Genomic DNA, 25,077 nt, shown 5'->3' with positions numbered 1-25,077 from the left:
TCCAGAAATGGACCCTCAACTCTATGGTCAACTCATCTTTGACAAAGCAAGAAAGAATGTCCAATGGAAAAAAGACAGTCTCTTCAACAAATGGTGTTGGAAAATTGGGCAGCCACATGCAGAAGAATGAAACTGGACCATTTCCTTACACCACACACAAAAACAGATTCAAATGGATGAAAGACGTAAATGTGAGACAGAAATCTATCAAAATCCTAGAGGAGAACACAAGCAGCAACCTCTTCGACCTCAGCCGCAGCAACTTCTTAAAAACATCGCCAAAGGCAAGGGAAGCAAGGGCAAAAATGAACTATTGGGATTTCATCAAGATAAACAGCTTTTGCACAGCAAAGGAAACAGTCAACAAAACCAAAAGACAACCGACAGAATGGGAGAAGATATTTGCAAATGACATATCAGATAAAGGGCTAGTATCCAAAATCTATAAAGAACTTATCAGACTCAACACCCAAAGAACAAATAATCCAATCAAGAAATGGGCAGAAGACATGAACAGACATTTTTCCAAAGAAGACATCCAAATGGCCAACAGACACATGAAAAAGTGTTCAACATCACTCAGCATCAGGGAAATACAAATCAAAACCTCAATGAGATACCACCTCACACCAGTCAGGATGGCTAAAATTAACAAGTCAGGAAAAGACAGAAGTTGGCGAGGATGCAGAGAAAGGGGAACCCTCCTACACTGTTGGTGGGAATGCAAGCTGGTGCAGCCACTCTGGAAAACAGTATGGAGGTTCCTCAAAAAGTTGAAAATAGAGCTACCATACGACCCAGCGATTGCACTACTGGGTATTTACCCCAAAGATACAAATGTAAGGATCCGAAGGGGTATGTGCACCCCAATGTTTATAGCAGCAATGTCCACAATAGCCAAACTATGGAAAGAGCCAAGATGTCCATCGACAGATGAATGGATAAAGAAGATGTGGTATACATACATATATACACACACACACACACACACACACACACACACACACACACAATGGAATATTATGCAGCCATCAAAAAAACCCACAAAATTTTGCCATTTGCAACAACATGGATGGAACTGGAGGGTATTATTATAAGAGAAATAAGTCAGTCAAAGAAAACAAGTATCATGTGATCTCACTGATATGAGGAATTTGAGAAACAAGACAGAGGACCATAGGGGAAGGGAGGGAAAAATGAAATAAGTTGAAACCAGAGAGGGAGAAAAACCATAAGAGATTCTTAATCTCAGGGAACAAACTGAGGGTTGATGGAGTGGAAGGGGTTGAGAGGGATGGGGTGGCTGGGTGATAGACATTGGGAAAGGTATGTGCTATGGTGAGTGCTGTGAATTGTGTAAGACTGACGAATCATAGACCTGTACCTCTGAAACAAATAATACATTATTTGGTTTTGTTTTTTTTAAAAGAAGATAGTAGCAAGGGAAAAATGAAGGGGGGTAAATTGGAGGGGGAGACGAACCATGAGAGACTATGGACTCTAACAACAATCTGAGGGTTTTAGAGGGGAAGGGGGTGGGGGGATGTGTTAGCCCGGTGATGGGTATTAAGGAGGGCAGGTATTGCATGGAGCACTGGGTGTTGTACGCAAACAATGAATCATGGAACACTACATCAAAAACTAATGATGTAAGGCATGGTGACTAACATAACATAATATAATACAATTAAAAAAAAAAGAATTTGATCCTAGGGCAAGAGATAATCTTACTGTCCTTGGCAAAAGCAAACAAAAACAACCAAAATTCTGAATGTTCTCACACCTCAATCTGCACAGGATTTCTAAAAGAAGCCCTATTGCAGGTGAGCTGACCATAAAAATGAAAAAAATGACAAAATACATGAGGAAATAGTCTACCTTTTGCAAGAATTAGGTGAAAAGAAAATTAACACACAGTGAACTTGAATTAATAAAATAAAAATGGGGAAATATAATTAAGAAAATCTATTTAAAATACTTAATTTCAATTCAGAAGTTTGATCTGATGGACATAAAATAAGGAACTAGGACTATTAAAGAGAAACCAGACATCATGGTAACTGAACAGAGATCTGAAAGAGCACCAAATAAAATTTCGGTGTATATTTGATAGAAAATAGTAAGGATCTATAATATATGTATAACTAAATTCAGAAGCTTGGTCTAATGAACATATGTAAAACCTTGCAGAATTATATGCAAAAAAAAGTTTATGTATGTTTTATCCAAACACCCGAAGAATATATTCAAATTGAGCCTCAACAAACACTGAAGAACCAGTGTCATAGGGACCAAATTCTGTGACAACCAATGCATGCAATTGGAAATCAATAACAGACACTTAAATTCACAAGTCACATACAGATTGAATAATAATTCTTTTTTTTAAAGATTTTATTTATTTATTTGAGAGAGAGAATGAGAGAGAGAGAGCACATGAGAAGGGGGAGGGTCAAAGGGATAAGCAGACTCCCTGCTCAGCAGGGAGCCTGATGCGGGACTCGATCCTGGGACTCCAGGATCATGACCTAAGCCGAAGGCAGTCGCTTAACCAACTGAGCCACCCAGGCGCCCTGAATAATAATTCTTAAAGATTCAACACTTAAAAATATAGAGCACCAAATAGATCATTTAGGAAAGAAAAGAACTTGCAAATTAATGAGTTAAGTGTCTCATTCACCAAAGAAGAAACTGTAGTAGCCAAAAAAGAAAAGAAAAAAAAAAAAAAAGGAAAGTATGTTCTACTTTACTTACTCAGAGAAATGGAAATTAAAAACAAGACACTATTTCATACCCGCCACTTCTCCCTGCCCCCAGATTTTTGCAAGTTTAAAATTGGTAATAATTGGTGCTGAAGATCTGGGGAAAGAACACATATAACACTACCAAATAAGACACTGGAACAATGTGTTATTATTATCATCTGCTAGTATCTGCTATTTAATTATCTGCTGTTATTATTACTACTATGACTTCTATTTGTGATAATTGATATGGAAGCTAATGAGACAAAATACCACATTGTTTTATTAATACACTTGCATAGTGAAAAATAGCATCTAAGTAAAAGCTCATGCACCAAGGAGGGAGCAAGTGGGAATTAGCGGGTAATGGGGTTTTGGCTTTATCTGTAATATTGTATTATTTTAAAAATACAAATGAAGCAAATATGGCAAAATGTTAAATGTATAATTTCAAATAGTGTCTATGACATTTGTTCTAAATTTTTTATATGTTAAAAATATTTTATTTAAAAAAGAAATTTCTAGGAAACCTCAAACTTTTCAAGCTTTAGTTTCTTTTTTGTAAATGGGGTTGAAAATATCTGCCTCATGAAAATGCAATAAAAATCAGATGAGATAGTGTACACAAATATATTAAGCACTGAACCATATATGTAGTTTGTACTAAATAAATGTAAGCTAAATATTAATTTGATCTAAGTCAATTGTTTTTAAACTTGTAAAAAAATTACAAATAACTCCACTACTTATTGAATTTATTTCTAGTCCGTGTGTGTGTATGTGTGTACTTTCTTTTTACCCCCAATAGAAATCATACTATACAGAGAAATCTGTATCCTGAGTTCATCATTTGAAATAACCTGAGATTTCCCCATGTCATTAAATTTTCATTAAAATCATGATGTATTATTTCTTACATTTGTGTTTTCTTGATACTTCCCTTTTTTCCTGTCTTTTTCTATATGTTCCATGGTTTGTGTGATTTATAAGGTATGTGTACTATTTTAAGTTCTCTTTGGTGGTGACATTTAATTTTTCACAAGTCTATCTAATCTATACTTTTCCACTTACCAGTTAATATTGACAATTTACCACTGTAGTAACCTCCTTTCCCTGCCCACATCTCTAAGATGGGAAATTTTGTACACTTGAAACTTTCTCCTAATCTTGGATGGAATAGAAAAGCTACTGAGCCTGACAGAGACATCACTCTGCTTTAAAGTGATACCTGTGCAGTAAAGATAATTGTCCCATCTCCTTGCAGACCTGCACCCTCTGAATCAGAGGGCAGAGTATGAGTATGGAATGAAAGGCTTCCCTTAGTGTGGGTCTCTCAAACGTTGAAGTTCAAGCTGTCTGTTGGTTATATTTTAAAATCCAAACCTATTTATGTGTCATTTAGTGGAAATTCTTTTTGTTTCTTGTAATAAGAGATCAATGGTTGATCTTAATTTTCAGTGATGGTTAAGATGGTTAAGATGTTTTTATCCTGGTCATTTATATAAATGTTAGTGGGAAGATGGGAGAGGATGCATCAAGGGTTGCTAGTCAGAAAAACTGTTATCTGGATCCAATCTTCTTAAATTTAGTGATGGAGGAAACAGATAAAGAAAGGTAACAAAGATACTAATTTAAGAAAAATCCTGACACCCTGATTCTTCTCCATTGAAATCACAAGTTATTTTCTATTACTTCTTAAAAGTATTCTCTTTACAAACCTTCAGCACTGGAAATTTAATTATATTTGGATTTGAGGAAAGGAACACATAGACTAAAATGTAATTTTAAAAAGATCTCCATCAGGTCAACCCTACTCCCTCTTTGGAATTAGGCCAGAAATCACAAAAACCAGTTCACATATTTTTGGAAGTAGAAATATGTATTTCCAGCTTCAGAAAGGCCTTAGAGTAGAAAATATCCATTGAAAGTCTTTTGTTTCTGTCTTCTTCACATAAAAAAATAAGTTGATGTTCTGAAGATTTTGGAGATCAACTATTCTGACCACCTCATTTTACCCAGAACAAATATCAAGCCTGGAACCTGGATTGGACTCTAAATTTCACAACTCCCAGTCCACTATTCTTCCCAGTGCATCATGAGAAGCAAGCAAGTAAGTAAAATTAGAGGTTTAGAATATTTCTCTCTAGGGCTCCTCCTTACACTAACATCCTGTGATCTATGAACCAAGGTTCGCTGGAATAAAATAGTAATTCAACTGGAGCCAACTCAATTGCCTAAGGTTGTTGAGTACAGGGGTTGAAAAAAAATGCTGGAGTTAAAGGCTGCAATGCAGAGGGACTCCCCAGCGGGGCTAATCACAATGCTGTCCAAATGACTGGAATTGTAAGATATTAGGAAATCAGCTTTGCTTCTGACTATCATTTAGAGATTAAATCAGAAATGAAAATTTGAACATTTCAATCACAAGTTATTTCTATATCCAATCTAGAGAGCAGTATTGCTTTCTTTCAGTTTAAGAAATCATTGCATTTCTTTAAAGTTGCATGTAAAGTGAAATTGTGTATTGAGTTTGTTTGCATCATAAAATTGACAGGGCATGGCTGTGGCTAAATTCCTCCAATGGCTAAGAACTTTAGGAAGAAGTGGATTAAAGGAGGGGATTTTCACTGCTTGTATATTATTGCACAGAATATAATTACACTCTAATGGTACAAAACCTGGAAAGAACAGAAAGTTGAAAAAATGTTCTACTAATGAGTTAGGGCAGCTCTGACTGAGTCTCCCTCATGGTGAAAGATATGTCAACAGACTAAGGTATTATTTCCTCAACACACCCAAGTTTCAGGGGCAAGGCAGTTTTCTTAAAGGAATTGTAACTAAATCTTCTTCAAGTTGAAAACAATCTTAGAGATCATCTAGCTCTAGGACGTTTTTGTTTGTTTTGTTTACTAGCTCATGAAAAAGCATCATGGAATACACAAACTATAATTTTATGCAAAGTATTTATATACAGGTATGGATTTATCATGAGAGAACTACAGCTTCCATTCATTTTCCAAAAGGGCTTATGACTCAAGAATTGAGACTCAGTAAGAATCAGTTTCGTATCTCATTTCCACAGAGATAACTGGGACAGATGTGGTTTGATAAAATTTCATAGGTCATATAGCTAATTAGCAGCAGGGCTGCAGTTAGAATAGAGGATCCCAACTTCCAAGTTAAGAGTTGTTCTATTATACCATGTTCTGTTACAAAATATATTTTTTGAGGGCCATAGTTTAAAGTTTGGTGTAACTCTGTGGAGTATCAAGTATCAATAATAATGTCTGTTAGTGATCTATAAAACATCTCAGTAACATCTAGTGAAGTTAGAGTAAATAATAAAACATAATTTTCTCAAGCCCTTGTGAAAAGAGTATAGACATTAGATAAGTCAAGGAGAAATTTATTAGTATTTTAGATTATAAGACTGTTTTCCTAAACATTAATGTAATTAAATAAATTTATTAGTTAATTAAAACTTAATTTTAACTTAATCAAAACTTAGATACATATTATTTGAAATATATATACAATATTATTTTCAAGTCACTAGATTTTCTTATACCAATAATAACTGGAACAAAATTAATGGAAAATGGATCCCACCCACATAAGAACAAAAATGCAAAATATTTAGAAATAAACTCAATAAGAAATACGTGTAACTTGTATGAAGAAAACTACACACTTTCTCTTAATTATATAAAAACTTTTAAATAATTAGAGATTAAGTACCATACCTTAGATGACAAAAATATCTGTTTTAAAAGCATTAATTTCCCTAAATTAATTCTTGAAATTAACTCCAATTAAAATGCCATTTGGATTTTTTGGAGGGGGGATTTTTTCTAATATTGATCTAAATGAGTAAATGAGTCAGAATGGCCTCATTCTACTTGCTGTACCAAAATTTAAACAGTACAGTAATTAAACTCTGCAATACTGGTATAAAATTAGATTGTCAATGAAAGAAAAATGAAACCTAGTAATAGCCATAAGTATGCATAATAATTGAGTATGATTAAAATGCCATATTTAATTAGTGTGAGTAAATAGATTATTCAATAAATAATACTGAGAAATTATTTAGGCTTTAAAATATGCATGCGAAAGAGGAAAAAAGAAAGAAGGAAAGAAAGAAAGAAAGAAAGAGAGGGAGAGAAAAGAAAAGAAAGAAAGAGGAAGTTAGATCCAAGCCTCAATCAGCTATATTAAACTCCCCCTGACCACTCTTTCTCTTCTTTAGATGCTCACATTACCTTTTGGACCACCCTAAAACTAGTGTCTTCAACTTTGAACTTATTTAAGAACAAGAGCATTTGGCACTCTGGGAGCCAGAATCATATTACTGTTCCTGAGCTTGACAACCACATAACTCAGGAAAATCCTATAGGGTAGAAAGGAAGAGGTCAGAGGTAGGCAAAATTTCTAGTAAGTAAATCATAGGATCCTTTGGGAGGAACATAGGAAGTCAATGAATGGTCAGCAAAGCATCACCTCAAAACAAAGGCTTCTTGCAGAAAATACTCAAAGGAGACTCTCCCTTCCAAAGTCGAGGTCCAGGGCGGGGCTCAAGATATTTGAGAACTAAGCATATTCCTCCAGGGATGTGAGGCACAAATGAGACTAGGAAACAGCTCATTGGAGAGTTTTGGATCTAATGAGAGCTATCAGTAGTACCAACCCAAATTTATCTCCAGTTAGAAAATGGAAGCATGTTTGAACCATTTACAAATTCAGAAAACACACACACAAAAAAGGATCAGGATAGGGAATGAAAGAGTTGAAATGATGAGCCATCTCTGGTATCCTGTAAAGGTGAAACATTTCTTATCATATTCTACACAGTAAGAAATCGAAAACGTACTAAGAACTGACTTATTCACTGCCACATCACACAAATTCCAAGACCCTAAGTGAAGAATATGGCCTTTAAAAATCTATTTATTTTAATAGTATATGTGATATTGTAATTTATAATAAGAAATATGTATTTGGTCTTCATCTTGTTTCTGGCACACAGCTCCTAAAACACCTTTTTTTATGAGGTGACTTTTAGCACAGAACCTAAAGATGGGGCTGATTGCTGGAGAACCAACCATGTGGTCAGAATGTTGGAACTTTCAGTCCCATCCCAGACCTTCAGGGAGGGGAGAGGGGCTGGAAGTTGCATCAATCACCAATTGCCACCTGTGTACTAAATTGTTGATTTCAAATCCATGTTTTGAAACCTTGTTTTGAACAAAGTCGTTTGTGATGAGAATTTGTTTTGAATAACTTGTTTTAACGGTATGGTTTTGAAGTTGGATATTGCTATTAATATGATATTGATACTCATATCAATTGTTAAAAAGAAACTACGGGCCCAAAATTGAGTCACTATTGTTAAGCCCCACCAAAACCTAATACCTAAACTAACTGCAGTTTCAGCCTCTCCCAGGAGTGGAATTTTAAACCAATCAGTCGGGAATTTCCCCATCATCACTGGTGAGGTCATTTGCATGTTGAGTAAGACTCTGTCCTTCCTGCTAAGGGAAGATGACCTTGCCTGCAACAATCTTTTTTTGTTCTTGTGCTAATAACTTCCTTGTCCTGCACCATTTCTGCCTATAAAAATCTTCTGCTTAGTACACCTCCTCGGGGCTGCTTTCTACTTGCTAGATGGGATGCTTCCCTGAATCCCTGAAAAAGTTAATTTGATGTTCAAATTTACTCAGTTGAATTTTTGTCCTTTAACCCAACTATACCCTTGTTTACTGTGCTTTCTTGATAACTCCCATATCTGGCTCCCCACTCCCAATATCCTTTGTCTTTAGCTGAGGGTAGTATTTAAGATGAAGGTATGGACTATTTTTGCAAGTTACTCAATTTTCCTGGGTTTCTCCCATGTATACAAGAGATATACATGTTATTATACTTCTGTTTTCTCCTGTTAATCTGTCTTTTTATTACAGGGGTGTCTCTACCAAGAACCTGGAAGAGTAGAGGGAAAATGATTTTTCTCCTTCCATAGAAACAAAACAGTTCCTGTTGAAATGTGATTTGAATACTGAAGAAATTAAATATTTGGATAGTCAAAATATCCTAAAGAAATATGCTATTCAATAGAAATAGAATCCTGACATTTGGCTATTTATTTATTTTTAATTCAGTTTTTAAGTTTAATTCCAGTAGAGTTAACATACAGTGTTATAGTAGTTTCAGGTGTTCAATATAATGATTTGACAATTCTATACATTGATTATGATTATGCAGGGCTCATCATAAGTGTATTCTTTAATACCCTTCACCTATTTCACCCATCCCCCCACTAACCTCTCCTCTAGTAACCCTCAGTTTGTTCTCTATAAAGAGTGTGTTTCTTAGTTTGTCTCTCTCTCTTTCTCTCTCTCCCTCTGGCTTCCTATTATTGTATGATCTATACTTCATGGCAATACAGTTTAGCCAAATGAGCAATGAGAATTTTGTTCTTTAATTGTATAAATGATGAGATAATATAAGGAAAGACAAACCCTGTGTAACTTGCTTCGAAACACTGAAGGAAAACTGATTTCAGAACCTCTTCCTCTTTGAATCTGAGTGGGGTGACCCATTGATATGGGACAGAGCCTTTATTTGTGGTCCACTCATTCATTCCTGCATTCGCCCAAATACATGTATTATGCATGGGTTCTTTTTTTTTTTTAATTTTTTTATTGTTATGTTAATCCCCATACATTACATCATTAGTTTTAGATATAGTGTTCCATGATTCATTGTTTGTGCATAACACCCAGTGCTCCATGCAGAACGTGCCCTCCTCAATACCCATCACCAGGCTAACCCATCCTCCCACCCCCCTCCCCTCTAGAACCCTCAGTACATGGGTTCTTTATATAGGCACACCAAGATCAGTATCATGGGAAGAACATAAAGACAGGAGTTTGTGGTATAGAGTATGTACATAATGTCTCTCTGGAAAGAGAGATACACTTATACATATAAACATATGCATATATGCATGTATGTGTGTTTGTGTGTATGTTACTAACACAACAATGATTGTGTCATAATTCTACAGCAGTTTTCAGTTTGCAAACTGTTTCTATATATATTAGCTTACTTAAGCTCACCCATCTGATGAGGTATAGAAGAAAAAATGCTCACCTTTAGCCCAGAAGGCTGACCTATAGCCTGCAGTTTCTATAAGGATCAAGTAAGTGCTGGTTGCTACGTTCTTAAAGGGTCTCATGACCCTCACCGATAGTTAATATAGAGCTGAATGATAAGCACCAGAGAGATCTCAGTGAAAGTAGTTTTATGAGTAGAAATTCAAAGAAACACTCATGATTTAATACTCCCTGCACATCCCCTCTCCCTTGAGCACTAAGCATATAACCACCAGCTTCATACAGCAAACGTGCAGCTCTTTCTGCACATGGGTCCTGTCCCCGTGCTGCTTAAATAAACTTACTAGGTTACACCATAAAAGGCCTCAAGAATTCTTTCTTGACCATCACACTCAATGATCCTGCAACACAACTACTCTCTAAAGTAGGTATTTTTTATTATTTCCGTCTTATAGATGAGGATAATCTCTCTCTCTGTTCTTATAGATTTACTGTGAAATGATATATGTGGTATCCTATATTTTAAAATCATAATTATTCCTCCTACTATGATATTAAGTCTAGTAACTTTTGCTAAGGTGTGAGTTTTTAACTACAAATTCATAGGATGTTAACAGAATATTAATAATGCATATACAAAAAGGAAAGGTTACGAGGTAAAATAAATATATGCAACATTTGGGTTAAATAAAGTTTAATCAGTTTCTTTGGGATTTCTCTGATCTCATACTGTGCTAATTTACCTTGTCAGTCCTTCAGAATGGGATGGAGTGGCTTCATTTCTCAAACTTATATGACAATAGAACCATTTATTGCCTGGAGTGTATCGTCTGAAGCTTGAACGTATTTGGAAACTCTGGTACGAAGATATCCTGAGTATATTTCAGCTTCAGTATATTCTAATTGTTAAGTATGAAGTATGCCCTTTTATTGAGCAACCCTGGCAATGTGAAATCATATTAACTCCCAGTCTGCTGCCTGAAACCCAGAATTTCCCTATCAAAGGATTGAGAACATTATGCAATTAAAAGCTAATTTTGTGCTGCTTGATTTATAAATGCCCAAATAATTTTGAAACATCCAAGGTCAGACTACAGAGATAATTCAACCTCAGAACTGGACATTCATATATACTTTATTTCCTCAATTTTTACAAAGTTTATCATTATATTCAGAAAGTACAATGGAAATCTGAATTTTAAGAATCAACAATTTGCCACCTGAAACTAATGTGACATTGTGCGTCAACTATATGAAAGAAAGAAAGGAAGAAAGAAAGAAAGAAAGAAAGAAAGAAAGAAAGAAAGAAAGAGAGAAAGAAAGAAAGAAAAAAAGAAAGAAAGAAAGAAAGAAAAGAATAAACCATTTGCTCTTTATGGCAAAAGAGTAAAATCTTGCTCTGAAAACATGAAAACGTTTCTATTTTCTAGAAACCTTTATCAAAATAGAATAGAAAACATTGGCAACTCTTTTAAAACTGATGGTATTCAATTTTAGTTTCTCAGAACTACAAATAATATAAATTGTTTCTGATGATATTTAAACCACCGTGTTGTATTGCCTCAGCATTGAGGTTAATTCTTTCTCAATGGACCTCCTCAGTCCATTACTGTGTCCAAATAAATTCACAGATGTGATGAGGATTGAAAAGGGATAGGAATATGGAAAAGGTTAGGAAGGACTGAGTTGTTGCTGGTTTTAGGACTGTTTATAAACCGGGAATATTAAAGTCACAGAAATCTCCAAGACTTTTTAAAACCCTGCTACTCAAAGTATGGTGGGGGGACCAGCAGTTCAGACTTCACCTGGGAACGTGTTAAATGTACTGGGTCTCAGGCTCCACCTCAGACTTACTGAATTAGAATCTGTATTTTAATACAATCCTCAGGTGATTTCAGTACACATTAAAGTTTAAGATCTTGTGTTTTTTTAAAAAAAAAGCCCAGGTGTCCCTCACTAGGGTACATTTTAATGGCTGGAAACCTCCATTTTAGGCTTTTCCTCCCCTTTCTTTATTTCATATATTCCCCCAAATGAGAATCTATAGATAAGGGTTATCTAAAAAATTTTTTTTATAATCCTTTATATAAAACCTAAAAATGTAGAGTACTAGTCAATTCTACCTTCTTAAGGAAAAAATGGTATAGTTATTGAAATAACCAGCTCACGATATCATAAGACTGGTCATTTTTTTCCCCATTGCATGAGGCTTGTAAATGCTAAGCAGTTAATAACTAGAGAGCCCTTCGAATCAATCAGCTTTTATGATATTTTATCCAATGAGGATCAGATTTAGGATTAAAAGGGTCAATGAAAATTTGAAAATTATATCTCACTTAATCCTTTTCTTCCCATTCTAGATTTTTGGGTTTGTTTTTTTCCTTTTTTTTTTGGTCACTGGCACAGATACACTTTTAGGCAACCACAATGGATAAGCTTACTCCAGCCAAAGGATTAAAAGATAAAAAAGCTTCTCTCTATTACAGTATACTCTCATCTCTAACCTCTGTAGCAGATTATCTATTTTAAAGTTCAGCATGTCATAGCTTTAGAAATAGAGATAGCTTTGAGAAAGAATATAAGGAAGCATTTTGGCTACAACTGGGAGCTACTGACCAAGATGCAGTCTAGCAGAAGGAGCAGTTTGGTAAGTAGAAGGCCGCTGTGACGTTCACATAAGGAGCACGGACTGTACTGCAGTAAGCAAGAAGCATTGATAATTACCACATCTCCATTTTTCAGCTAATTCCATTTGACATGATGATGTCCGAGAAGGGTATGATTCAGAGAAGCATTTTAATAAATGTTTTTGTAAGTTGTACTGTTTGTTTTTAAATGTAAGGGTAAAGATGTTATTGTAGAAGACATTCATCTTTTTTGGGGGGGGGCTGTCTAAAATCTTATGTGAAGCAGGGATTCTCCATCGTACATAGTAATGGAGAGATACAGGGCCCCACTTCCCACCATGGAAGTGGAAAGTGGAAGTAGAAGGTGGGAAGTGGAAGGTGGGACCCCATAAGTCAGTGTTTGAGCATGTGACTAAGCTTGGCCGATTGGATTCTCCCTTCAGGGACTGTGAATCAGAGACAAACAGGTGCTTTTTTTTTTTTTTTTTTAAGATTTTATTTATTTATGAGAGAGAGAGAGCATATGAGAGGGGGGAGGGTCAGAGGGAGAAGCAGACTCCCTGCCGAGCAGGGAGCCCAATGGGGGACTCGATCCGGAGACTCCAGGATCATGACCTGAGCCGAAGGCAGTCGCTTAACCAACTGAGCCACCCAGACGCCCCCCTTTTTTTTTTTTTTTTAAGATTTTGAGACAAACAGGTGCTTAGGACTGTCTCATAGCATCTACAAAGACAGAACCATGTCTAGGCCATGTTTGCAAAATGTCAGCAACCGTGCTTTCTGCATTGGGATATTTGGAGCTGCCTTGGATCATGTTCTTTCAGTAGTATTGTTCTCTCTCTATTTCTGAGTCTGCCTGTCCTGTTGATGGATTCCTTTTCTGTTTTTGTTTGCAACCAAGAATCTTGACTGTTACAGAAATATCACCTCTTCACTAGACTTGAATAGTACTGCTATTTCAACTCTACATAGCTCACTGATGTAAGTTTGAGCAAGGAGCTGCAGTTGGAGAATAGCCCTATTATTATAAAGAATGGAGGAGGTGTTGTAATGGTGGTGGTTATCAGCTGCAGGAACGTACTATGTACCAGACTATGTTAGGTATGTCAACTTGAGTACCTCCAATACTCAAAACCACCAAGGGTCAGTACTACCATACCCACTTTACAGACAAGAAAACTAAAGATCCTTGTATAAAAAGTCACACACTGAAGTCATCTTGGCCAAAATCACATGCCTAGTAAATCCCTGAAGCAAGATTCAAATCCAAATCTTTCTCACTTAAATCAGAACCATTACATTCTATTCAGTATCCTAAGGAGCTCCTTAAGGACTAATTCAATGTCATTAATTGAACTTTATAAGTCATTAATTGAACTTCATAAGTGATCATTAAAATAATATATCCCTACATTAATTGGGATGTACAGAAATATACATGTCTTCTCACACATTTCTAGCTGGATATTTATTGAAGACTTCTTATAGAAAACAAGTGAAGACCCCCCCCAAAGAGATCATTCTGACACATGTCTGCAGCCAGAATAAAAACTTTAATTTAAAAAGCACAGTTAGGGGTGCCTGGATGGCTCAATTGGTTCAGCGTCTGACTCTTGATTTCAGCTCAGGTCAGGATCTCAGGGTACTGAGATGGAGCCCTGTGTGGGGCTCTGCACTCAGTGGGGAGTCGGCCTGAGATTCTCTCTTGCCTGCTCCCCATGCCCCTCCCTCCCATATTCTCTTTCTCTCTCTCTCAAATAAGTAAATCTTTAAAAAATTAAAAAAATAAAATAAAAAGCGCACTTAGACCCAGTTGTATTATGCCTCTTTAATGTAGTGTTAAATCTTGCCCTTGAAGCACTGTCTAAGTTCCATAAAAATTTTCTATATCCCAACAGGCTTATAGGATAGATGTTGGACTTGTCGTCTGTATTATCCTGGAAGGGGAAATCTGTATGTGTGCAATTGTCAGGCTATGTGAAATTTACTAATTTTTCAGAGACTGACTCAAATATAAAGCATGGGCTTTTCTAATTTGAAGATAGGCAAAAGCATAAAATTTGTTGCCCAGCACTACAACTAAACTTAAAGGGAAATATTTTTTAAAGCAGTTCTTAATACTCTTCCCATATAAAATCATACATATCACTAGTCACAGTTCATGGTACTTTCCTTATTAGAAGTAACTGTCATAATAAAATGGTAATGATGGCTATAATGGCTACTATCTATTGAGAATTTACTAGGTGCCAGGCACAGTATTAAATGCTTCACATAGATTTCCTAATTTAATACTGGCAACCCTAATGAGGCAGGCACTATTATTATTGCCATTTTATAGATATTGAAAATGAAGCAGAGCAAAACATCTCCCCCATTCCCTGGTGTTCTATATTCAAAGGATCACTGCTTGATCCTTTATGCTTCGCTGTAGCCTTAAGATGAAGTCCAAACTCTAAAGCTTAGCATGAATGGTCTTTAAAGATCCCGTTCCTGACTACCTGCCTCTTTAGCTTCATCACCTTACTACCCCATTCACCCTTTATGCTGGTTCTTAGTGACCTGCTTCATGTAGCCATGTTCCTGCTCTCACTCACTCCCCTTCCTCAGCATCTGTAGAGACCAGACCTATTCATCCCTTAAAACCAGCTCATCTTGGAAAAGCCTTTGCTGATATTCTAGCTAGATCCAGCTACCTCCCCTCTATGCATGTTCCAGTTATAGAATTATCTCACTGTGATATATCCATTGAGTTATTTGTCTCTGTTCTACTACTGGACTTTAAGTTCCATGACATTAAGTATGATGTTAGTTTTGATAACTCGAGTGCCTTACACAGGATCAAGCAAGCATGCAGTGGGCACTCAAAAAATATTTTTTGAATGAGTAACCAAATCTTAAGTGATCACCCTATGTGTTCTTCTCTCAATCTTCCTGCTTGAAAATATTTGCTAAACAGCCATTTCCTCTAATTTCATAATATTCAAAATTATTAGAAGGAGTCCTACACAAGGAGTTAAGGAATTTAGGTTCTTGTCCCATGACTGTCGTTTAGTAATTGAATGACCTTGAAGACGGACTCATTCAACATTTTTTTTTCACACGTTTCCCATGTACCAGGAACTATACACCACAGTGAGGATACAGCAGTGGGTACAACAGATAATAACCCCTACATCACAGAGTGTGTATAGCCTAGAGCTCTATTTCTCACCATAAAATCAAAAAAGTTAGACTAAGGTCCTCCCAAGTCTAAAATTCCATGAAACGATAAACCAAACCTTAAATTTCTTAAAATATAGTATAAAAGTGCATAAGGATATGAAGTAAAAATAACACCAGGCAAATCAGTTCATAACCAGCCTCTGGTATAATTAGTCCACGAGTATTAATTCTTCCTTCCAGAAAGAGATATCTTATAGAGAAACAATATTACAATCTTTTTTAAAGATTAACTTTGATTTGATCTGATGCAAAATATTGACACTCTCTCTACTGTAAGTAGTAGACCTGACAAGGACAAAAAGGGGGAAGAATCATTTCAAGACAATTAACAGTGATTAGAAAGAAAATTCCATTTTATCCCTTAGGAATACGAATGTATTCTATACATCTAATGTTAGTCACAACATAAAGAACATGTTCTCTAATCAAACTTTATTTGTGTGAAGAATTTTTTAATTCATGGTAGTTGGACCAAAAAAGGTAAAACAATACTAGTGTACAAATTCCATAGTAAAAACTAAATTAGCCTAGATTCTCAGCTGCTTCATTAAAAAATTAGGTAGAAGAGGTCATAATTATTTAATTTATGTCCAAATCTCAGCTGGAGAATATTTTATTTTATTTTATTTTATTTTATTTTATTTTATTTTAGATTTTATTTATTTGACAGAGAGACACAGCAAGAGAGGCAACACAAGCAGGGGGAGTGGGGGAGGGAGAAGCAGGCCTCCCACGGAGCAGGGAGCCTGATGCGGGGCTCGATCCCAGGACCCCGGGATCATGACCTGAGCCGAAGGCAGATGCTTAATGACTGAGCCACCCAGGAGCCCCTGGAGGACATTTTAAATGAACAATAATGCAAGTAATTTTAAGGGAAGGGAAAGTCCTTGTAGCCAGGCCTATAAACCCAATATTGACAGACATTATTAGCATATTACCTTCCTGATCATATTCTGAGAGGTGTTTGGACAGGAAATCTAATTCTCTAAAGATAAAGGTTGAATTATTCTTATCATAACTGAGTAAAACATATCAATTCTTTAACACGCTGTGATCACAAGATGTACTCCCTGACACACCCCTTTCCTTCAAACTTGTTGACATTGGGTTGTTGCTATTGACAGTTTATGTGGACCCTGAACTATGATAAAAAAAAAAAATAAGCACAGAATACTGGGTTTGTTCTTCCATTAAAGTCATAAATCATGGCAACTAAAATAGACTTTTGAGTTATATGGTGAGTTTTCTCACGTTCTAGATGAGGAAACCGAGGCCTGTAGAGATGAACAAAATTACTGCAAATCTCACAATTGGTTAGTGGTGGAGCCATGATGAGGAGAGTTCAGTTGCCCCAACCCAATGTTTTCTTCCCATTATTGTATTATGCCAGTGCTTTCTTGGTGGGTTGACTTTCACCTCACAAGTTCCCGTTCATTACATTGAACCATAGCATCAGGTTTAAGAGTAGGAGTGGTATGGGCAATACTGAAGCAGTTTAGATGGTTGGCTTCTTTTTTTCTTGGAAAACCAATACCTCTGTGTGTTTGTGGGAAGAAAAACAGCAGCTAGTTTGTACATCTGCAGCATAACTGGTGTGTTGGAAATGAATCAAAAAGCTTTCCTCATCTAACTAAATTTGAGAGCGTGAATAAGCTGAATTTCCCCATCTGGAGACTCTCAGACTAGACAAGACTTACAAATTAATATGAGTGTATAGGTCTGGGGCCTGAAGGAAATTAGGTCAGGCCCAGAAAGGAATCAGGTGGCTGACCACAAGTCAGAATTTTAATATGGATTCAAAACAAAGGGCAGAGATCTAATGCTATAATTCACTGAACACCATTAGGACTACACCAGAGTGTGATGAGGGAGCCTTCAGGACAAGAAAATAGAAAGGGAAACAATACTAAGGAACAGGAAATATTTTAATCCAAGTACAATCTAGACTTTGGTCCTCCTTTTGATCAACTCTTCTCTGTCCTCTCTCACTGTCTTTTCTCTCCCTGTCTTCCCTCTCTCACTCTCACATCTCATCTCATCCCATATTCTCTTTATGTAGAATATTCCTGCTTTCATGCTGCAGTTTTATTTTTCTCCCTTGACTTCATTTCTGAGAATTGAGATCCATGGCAAGACACAGAAGAAGTACTTTGATAAGGAAGATAAAACCAGTCTGAGATGAAAATTATCAGAACACATTTATTGCTTTGGTGTAGCTTAGGGTCAAAATTGAGATGTGTAGGAGCATTTTTAAGAATGTAGACAGGCGATTCATTCCCTGGAATCTGTTTTCTTAGGGTCTTCAGCTCACTCTCCAAAGACAAACTTTGAAGGCTTTGTATATGCCCTCTGGTGAGAGGGTGGCATTATGAGAGCCAAGCCAGGGATGTTCCAAATGCATTCTGCCATTAAGTGTTGGTATGAAAAGTTAGAGCATGTTTCTCTCTTGAGAATCTCTTGTGGCTTCATCCCTGTGCAAAGGTCTGAGCTTCCAAAAGTTCAAGACTGATTTTTGGAGAAAAGAAGTGAAGAATTTTCTATCCAACCAAGAAACAGATTCTTCTGATGAAATGCCAGAATAAGAGAAAAAAAAATTCTACATGGGGTACTATGACAATTCTCTAAAGGCAATGACTGGGAGAAGAAGGCAGGAATTTTTGGATAGAGGGTTATAGCCTTCAGAATTTCATTTTCTGTAAAGTTCTTGTGGTTAACATAAGTTTAAAAATGTGTTCCTGTGCAGAACATTTCAGATTCATTTATGCAGAATTATGTAACACTTGGAAAGATCTCCCTTAAATTCCCATGTATTATAGGGACACAAAATTCTACAAATTATATTTGTGAATATCCAGTTCCCTCTATCATCACAAATTCTCAAAGTATACTAAATGTGGAAAGTGTGTCATTATAATACACTCACTCTCTCTCTCACTGCAATGATTGACCATAGGCCAGTTACCCAGTGATTCATTGGTACTAGCCCTGCATTGGATATGTCAGATAAGATCACACATTACTTATCTAAACACTTCTACAGCCTGGCCGGTCACTTTAAACAGCCCATTGAAATCTTAACCCATTACTCTTTAAAAAATATATAAGAATTTTCCAGAAAACTTTCTCAAAAGAAATCACTTGTATCACAGACCCCCCAACTCAGCCCCTAAAAAACATTAGACAAATCGACAGTCAGAGGACATATTTATGGACTCATCTTTCACCTCCTCCAAATTCTAGACAATCTTCCTTTTCACTTAAAAATGGAAAATGTGACAAATGTAAGCCCTTACCAACTTCCCACTTCAGAAGGCTGTTGTCTTCCCTCTCCATTTTTCCAATGACATACCAGATACACGCCATCCAGTGTGCAAGGAGCGCAAACATGGACATGAGCAGAGTCAGGACGATTGTGCTATGCTGGGAATAACGGTCCAACTTCTGCAGGAGACGCAAAAGACGCAGCAGCCGGACGGTCTTCAGGAGATGCACAAGAGACACCTGTGGGAGGAGACAGAGCAGCACAACTTGGCCCACGGCTCATTCCATGCTATGACAGTTACTTTAACTTACAGCCATTCTGGAAAGTTCTTGAAATTAAATATAATCATGAGTCCAACGCTATGGTCATTTTTATGACCATACCAATGCCCCTTCTCAACATATTATATCAAGAGGTGATAGAATAAAAGATGATAAGACAATTTAATTTCGAATTAATACTTATTTTCCTTAAGATTTATCTTTTTTCCTCTACTGATTTGATTGAATATAATTTTGTATATTCTGATACACAACTGAAGCACATTAGGGTTTCAGGATTGAACATCAGGGTGTCTCCACCTCTTACATACGTTTTCTTTCAATTCCACATCCCTTCCTCCATGTAAGAGTGGCTTTATAACAATAATTTGTACCCACTGAAGTAAAACTGTGTGAAGTGGTAACAAAGGTAACAGTTTTTGAAACAAACAGTGATTAGATCTATCAAACTTGTGTAAGATCTACTCACAAATACCAGTAGCACCTCCTGTCTCACGTGCTATGCTTTCTTCTAACATCATCGATAGAGAAAACACATGCCTGAAGCTTATACATCCTGAGCCCTCTCTCAAACAGACATGCTTAGGGAACCAAAATTAAAATGGAACAAAATTTTTGAAAACTCTCCTAGGTCCTGTCTTCGTATGCACTAAAACAATACACTTATAGCTAAGGGATTATTTTCCTGACTTCAGGACCCATCTGAAAAATGTGCACCATTGGTGACCACCAGAATGGTTGATGTCGTTGTTAGCAACATATGTGGTGTACTAATGCATACTCTTTCACACCTCAAAGAGCCTCAATGAGCTTTCTAAAATAGAAAAGGCAAATAAAGTATTAGCTCATATGCAAATAGAGTTTGACAAATTACTTGACCTTTTTTTAATTTGGGGTGTGTGTTTATGGAAGGAACCATAAATAAAGGGGAAGAAAGTGGTTTGTATGACTACACCTCAACAGACAGAATCATAAACAAGGTCAGCATCTTCTGGAAATTTGCCTTTATAATTAGTCCTGGAGTCAGCTGTTGACTTCTAGTTCCTTCCTCCACTATTGATCTCCCCTTATGTCTAAGAAAATATTACCTAGAGTAGTGCCTGACACATAGTAAGTGCTCAATAAATATGTGTTAAATGAATGAATGGGTAATAAATTGAGATACAAAACACTCTACAGTCAATATAATAATAGAAATTCAATAAAAGTGCTTTCAGTTGTAATCTTGTGAATTATTCTGTACTGAAATATAATAAAATCGTAAGGTCATTTGAAGCACTTGGCAGCTAGCTGTGCTTTTATTTCTTTTTCTCATTCTTCTGTGTCAAGTTTTATTTCTTCTCCTTCACAACCAAGTGCTCATCTGTCATTTCTCCAGCTCATTGTAAACCAGACGATTACATGCCAGTACTTTGCAATATCTACTTTGTAGCTTAGAGGAATTACCAGGGGTGGAGTTTTATTTTATACGTAGAAGAATTCGATAGATAGATGACAGTTTTGTAATTGAAATGAAACCTCAAACAGAAATCCCAGATGGAGAAAGCCATCTGCTGTGGACTGAATTTTGTTCCTCCAAATCTCACATGTTGAAGCCCTATCCCTCAGTGTAATGGTAACTGGTGATGGAGCCTTTGGGAAGTGATTTGGTTTAAATGAGGTCATGAGGGTGGGGTCCTCAAGATGGGATTAGTACCCTTATAAGAAGAGCCCAGAGAATGCTCTCTCTCCCCATCTTTTCTTCCTCTCTCCCTGGCCCCCTCTCTCCTTAATCCAATGTCTCTCTTTCCCCTTACCATATGAGAACACAGCAAGAAGACAGCTATCTACAAGCCAGGAAGAGAGCCCTCATCAAGAACCAAATTGGCTGGAACCTTGATCTTAGACTTTCCAGCCTTCAGAACTGAAAAATAAATTTCTATTGTTTAAGCCACCCAGTCAATGATATTTTGTTATAGCAGCCTGAGCAGACTAAGACACCATTGAACATAGAATATTGATATGGGCAATCTCTCCATTTTCTCTCACCAGAAAGCAGAAGTTTGAGGGAAGAATGGGGGGCTGTCCTTACATAAGAACAATAGTCATTTGGAAAGATAAGGGACACAAAACTTGGTGTCCAGGATGAGGCAGCCTTAGTGATTTTGCTGACACTTTTGAAATAAATTATACTTATTCCCATCTGAGTCAACAGCTTCTTGCTATAAAATGTGAGTTTGGACTCTTAGTGAATGAAAGAAAACAGAGGCATATTTGATTTAGATGGAAATATATAATCTGAAAAAGGGAAAGTATTCTTTCTACTCTTGGGATGCTGTTCTGAATTTTTCACTGATAAAAATTAGAAGCAGCTTATAGGTAGGTGCAAGACAGTGATGTACTCATCAGAACCCCTTATCAAATGGCAGTTTCCCCTATTACCAGCTGGACATGATCACTCCCTGGCTATCCACTAGGGGCGAGAAAGAGAGAAAGAGAGAGAAGTTGATTAACATGTACTGAGGTCTTTCTGGGTGTTTGACACTTAGCAAGGTATTTTATAGAAATGTTGCCTTTTTAGGCTGCTGAGAAACCCTGTAGCGATTTTCATGCTCATTTTGCCAATTTTGATGTTAACTTCCCCAAGGAAGTCACTCAGACGGTAAGTGATAAGACTGGGATTTATACTTTTGCCTTTTTCACTCTATCATATTTTCTGTCTCATTCACAACTTTGTCTCTCAGAGTGCCTTTCATAGTGACTTACACATAGTAAATTTTATTAAAGAAATGTGTGAGCTGTGTATAAAACATTTATCATCAGCAATTATGGGCAACGTCAAAATTAGAGCATCCAATACGTTTTTGATGGTTGTAATGCATTTTTGAATGTCATCTACAGAGATGCACTAACTGGATGTATTTTATTTATTTATTTATTTTTAAAAAAGATTTTATTTATTTATTTGACAGAGAGGGACATATCGAGAGAGGGAACACAAGCAGGGGGAGCAAGAGAGGGAGAATCAGGCTTCCCGCTGAGCAGGAAGCCCAATGTGGGGCTCGATACCAGGACCCTGGGTTCATGACCTGAGCCGAAGGCAGATGCTTAATGACTGAGCCACCCAGGCGCCCCTAACTGGATGTATTTTAAATCTGGAAAGCCAACATCTGTGTTTGCTTATTTATCTGTTTCTTCCACCCCCCCCTTTTTTTTGTAAGTCTGTGCAGTATAAAAACTTTTCCTCATAACCTATGTTTTCCTGGGGAGTAAATATAATACATTAAACAAGATTTTCTGTTCAAATAGAATATTTCATCTTGACTAATTTATTTGCGGGCATAGCAAATTTATGCGCCAATTTGTTAATGATCATATGCTCACTCCTGTGAGAAGCAGAAAAATTATCACTGAGAAGAGAGATTCCTTTATTCCTTCCTCTTTTTCTTTCTTTCTAACATAGATGTTGATCTACAACTTGCATTCTTTATAAAATGTTCATGACAGATTTCACAAGACAGAATGAGGAAAGGGAGCAAGAACGCAGTAAAAGTGTGCAAGTATTTAAAATTCATCAAAATATGAGAATTAGACTTTTTCAAAAATCCTTTGTGTTAATTTTAGACAATGAGGATGTTAATGATATATACACATGTTATGTATCTTAAAATTATATATATTTTATAAATAATTATATAACAGATATTTTAAATAATTCTATTTGTTCAATGCCCAAAGAGAAATGGAACATAAAAAAATATTATTAGTATTTAGTAGCAAAGCAGTAAGTTAATTTAGAGCACAGTCTATTGAACACCATTTATTTAACAATTCTCCAGGAGAATGTGGAAAATTTTTCTTAGCATTTTGTGAATTATATATTTCTTTTGAATTTTTTTTTGTTGCAGTCTTGCAAAAGCCTTGTTTTAAGTCATTATGCTTTCATTATAGTACACTTATCTAGTCAAATTCAATTTTAAAAAGCACTTTAAGAAGCTTGGATAACAATTCAATGTGGCACTGATTGAGATTATATACTAAATTTTTCCCCAGAGGTTTCCTTTCAGTTGACTTATAAACCTCTTAAAGATGTTGACACTCTCAACTTTCATCTTAAAAAAAAAAATAGAAAGAAAAAGAAAAGAAAAATACTATTATATAGGTAATTAACAAATGCACAAATCTGTACTAAATAGGCAGAATTACAGTTCAATCTTCATTCTGAAGTCAATAAGGACTGTATTTGAAAAACACTGATCACTTTAATATTGAAAACTGTGCTTTTAAATTCTTGATAGAGAATCTCAAGGGGTTGTTGACTGAGTAAGAAATATGTTTAATTTCAACTAATGTTTAATCAATTTTTGCCTGCTATAATTGGTTCCTCTAGCAGCAAATTGCATTACTGACCCCAAAATGCTATTATACCTCCCTAAAAGTCTCTCTATGTATAAGGGAGCACTTAATGCTTTTAAGAACAATTGTTTAATAGTAAAAATAGCTACTACCACAAGTGGACATATTTGCTTTGCATGAGGAGGCATAAGGTTTTATAAAGGTTTTCCATGAAGAAAGTGGAGAAGTTACAATCCTTGAGAAAATTTAAAAATCCAACAGAGCTCTCAAGCTCATGGTCACTGTGTCATTTAGGTTTCTGCCCCACCCAACATTTTTATAAGAACTTCTAAGAAGTGGTTGAATTCTTTTATTTTAATTTCAGTATTTTTCTGTGTCTTGATTGGTCTTTTGTTTGTTTTGCCGGTGAATAATGAAATACTCAAGGGGTAGGGAGTAAAAGTCATAAAACTGGAAGAAATCTTAAACTCTCTGCTGAACTTCGGAGGCAAATATCTCCTTAAGTAACACAAAGTAATGCTTGTATTCCTGCAGATGGTTTCCTAACCAAAGGATTTGTTCTGGGTCAGTATTGATGATAAACTCAGGCTTTTGGTATATCCCGGTCTAGGTATTTAAATAACTCAAACAGGTAATGCAAATTTCAAAAGGAACTAACTTCCTCAAGTGGACAATCTGTGGCCTCCATACCATTGGCCACTTTGGTGTCTTTATTCAGGAGGGCACAAAGTCCTGGATGCATAAATTGTCACAAACACTTAAAACCTGAACATGTGGAAAATAAACACAGGGTTAAAAATAACCCTCAAGGTCATGTGGAAGAGTCCTCTTTACTCACCACTGTGACGTTGAAAGCATACAGGAGATCAAAAGGCAGGGCAGCGATTAAATCAATGATGAACCAGGTTGTGACGTAGTGGATGCAAATTGATCTTGCTTCAAAGATAACTTGGCCAGACTTGCTAACATAGGTTGTTCGGAAATTTAAAATAATATCTGCTTGAGAAAAAAAGGTAAGAGAAAGAGAAGGAAGAAACAGAGAGAAGAAAAGGAGGAAAGACAAGGAAGAAAGGAAGGATGGAGGTAAGCAGGCATGCAGGCAGGGAGGAAGGGGAAGGAAGAAAATTGCATAAAGTTAAAAAAAATCAGACAAACGGTAACCTCTTAATGTATTTCAGACTGATAATACCTGAAATACTCTTCTTGACAGATCCAGCTCAATTCAACAAACAGGTATTGAAGAAGGGTGAAGAAAATAATATTCTCTGAGCACTTAATACATTCCAGACATTGGGACACACGTTAGCATAATTAAAACGAGTAAAAATAGCAATAACAACAATAGTCATCAGTTACTAAATGCTCACTGAGTACTAGGCATTGTCCTAAGAACTTAGCATAGGTTATTTCACTTAATCCTCAGAACATGGTCTTAAGTAGACAGTATTACCTCCATGTTAAAGAGGCAAAAACTAAGTCTTAATGAGGAAA

The 25,077-nt window shown here is 36.2% G+C and overlaps 1 protein-coding gene across 1 annotated transcript in view; it reads right to left on the bottom strand.

Moving 5' to 3' along the window:
• Window positions 1-25,077, bottom strand: part of KCNH8 (potassium voltage-gated channel subfamily H member 8) — a 368,898-nt gene that overhangs the window by 97,364 nt on the left and 246,457 nt on the right. The window contains exons 6-7 of the mRNA XM_032408779.1: window positions 24,425-24,582; window positions 19,002-19,209 (exon numbers count right to left, since the gene is read on the bottom strand). Coding sequence (XP_032264670.1) covers window positions 19,002-19,209; window positions 24,425-24,582 — 366 coding nt within the window. The remainder of the gene's footprint in view (window positions 1-19,001; window positions 19,210-24,424; window positions 24,583-25,077) is intronic.

The sequence above is a fragment of the Phoca vitulina genome, unplaced genomic scaffold (assembly GCF_004348235.1).
Source record: "Phoca vitulina isolate PV1807 unplaced genomic scaffold, GSC_HSeal_1.0 scaffold10, whole genome shotgun sequence".
NCBI classification, from domain to species: domain Eukaryota; kingdom Metazoa; phylum Chordata; class Mammalia; order Carnivora; family Phocidae; genus Phoca; species Phoca vitulina.
This window is presented reverse-complemented; position numbering and strand designations above follow the sequence as displayed.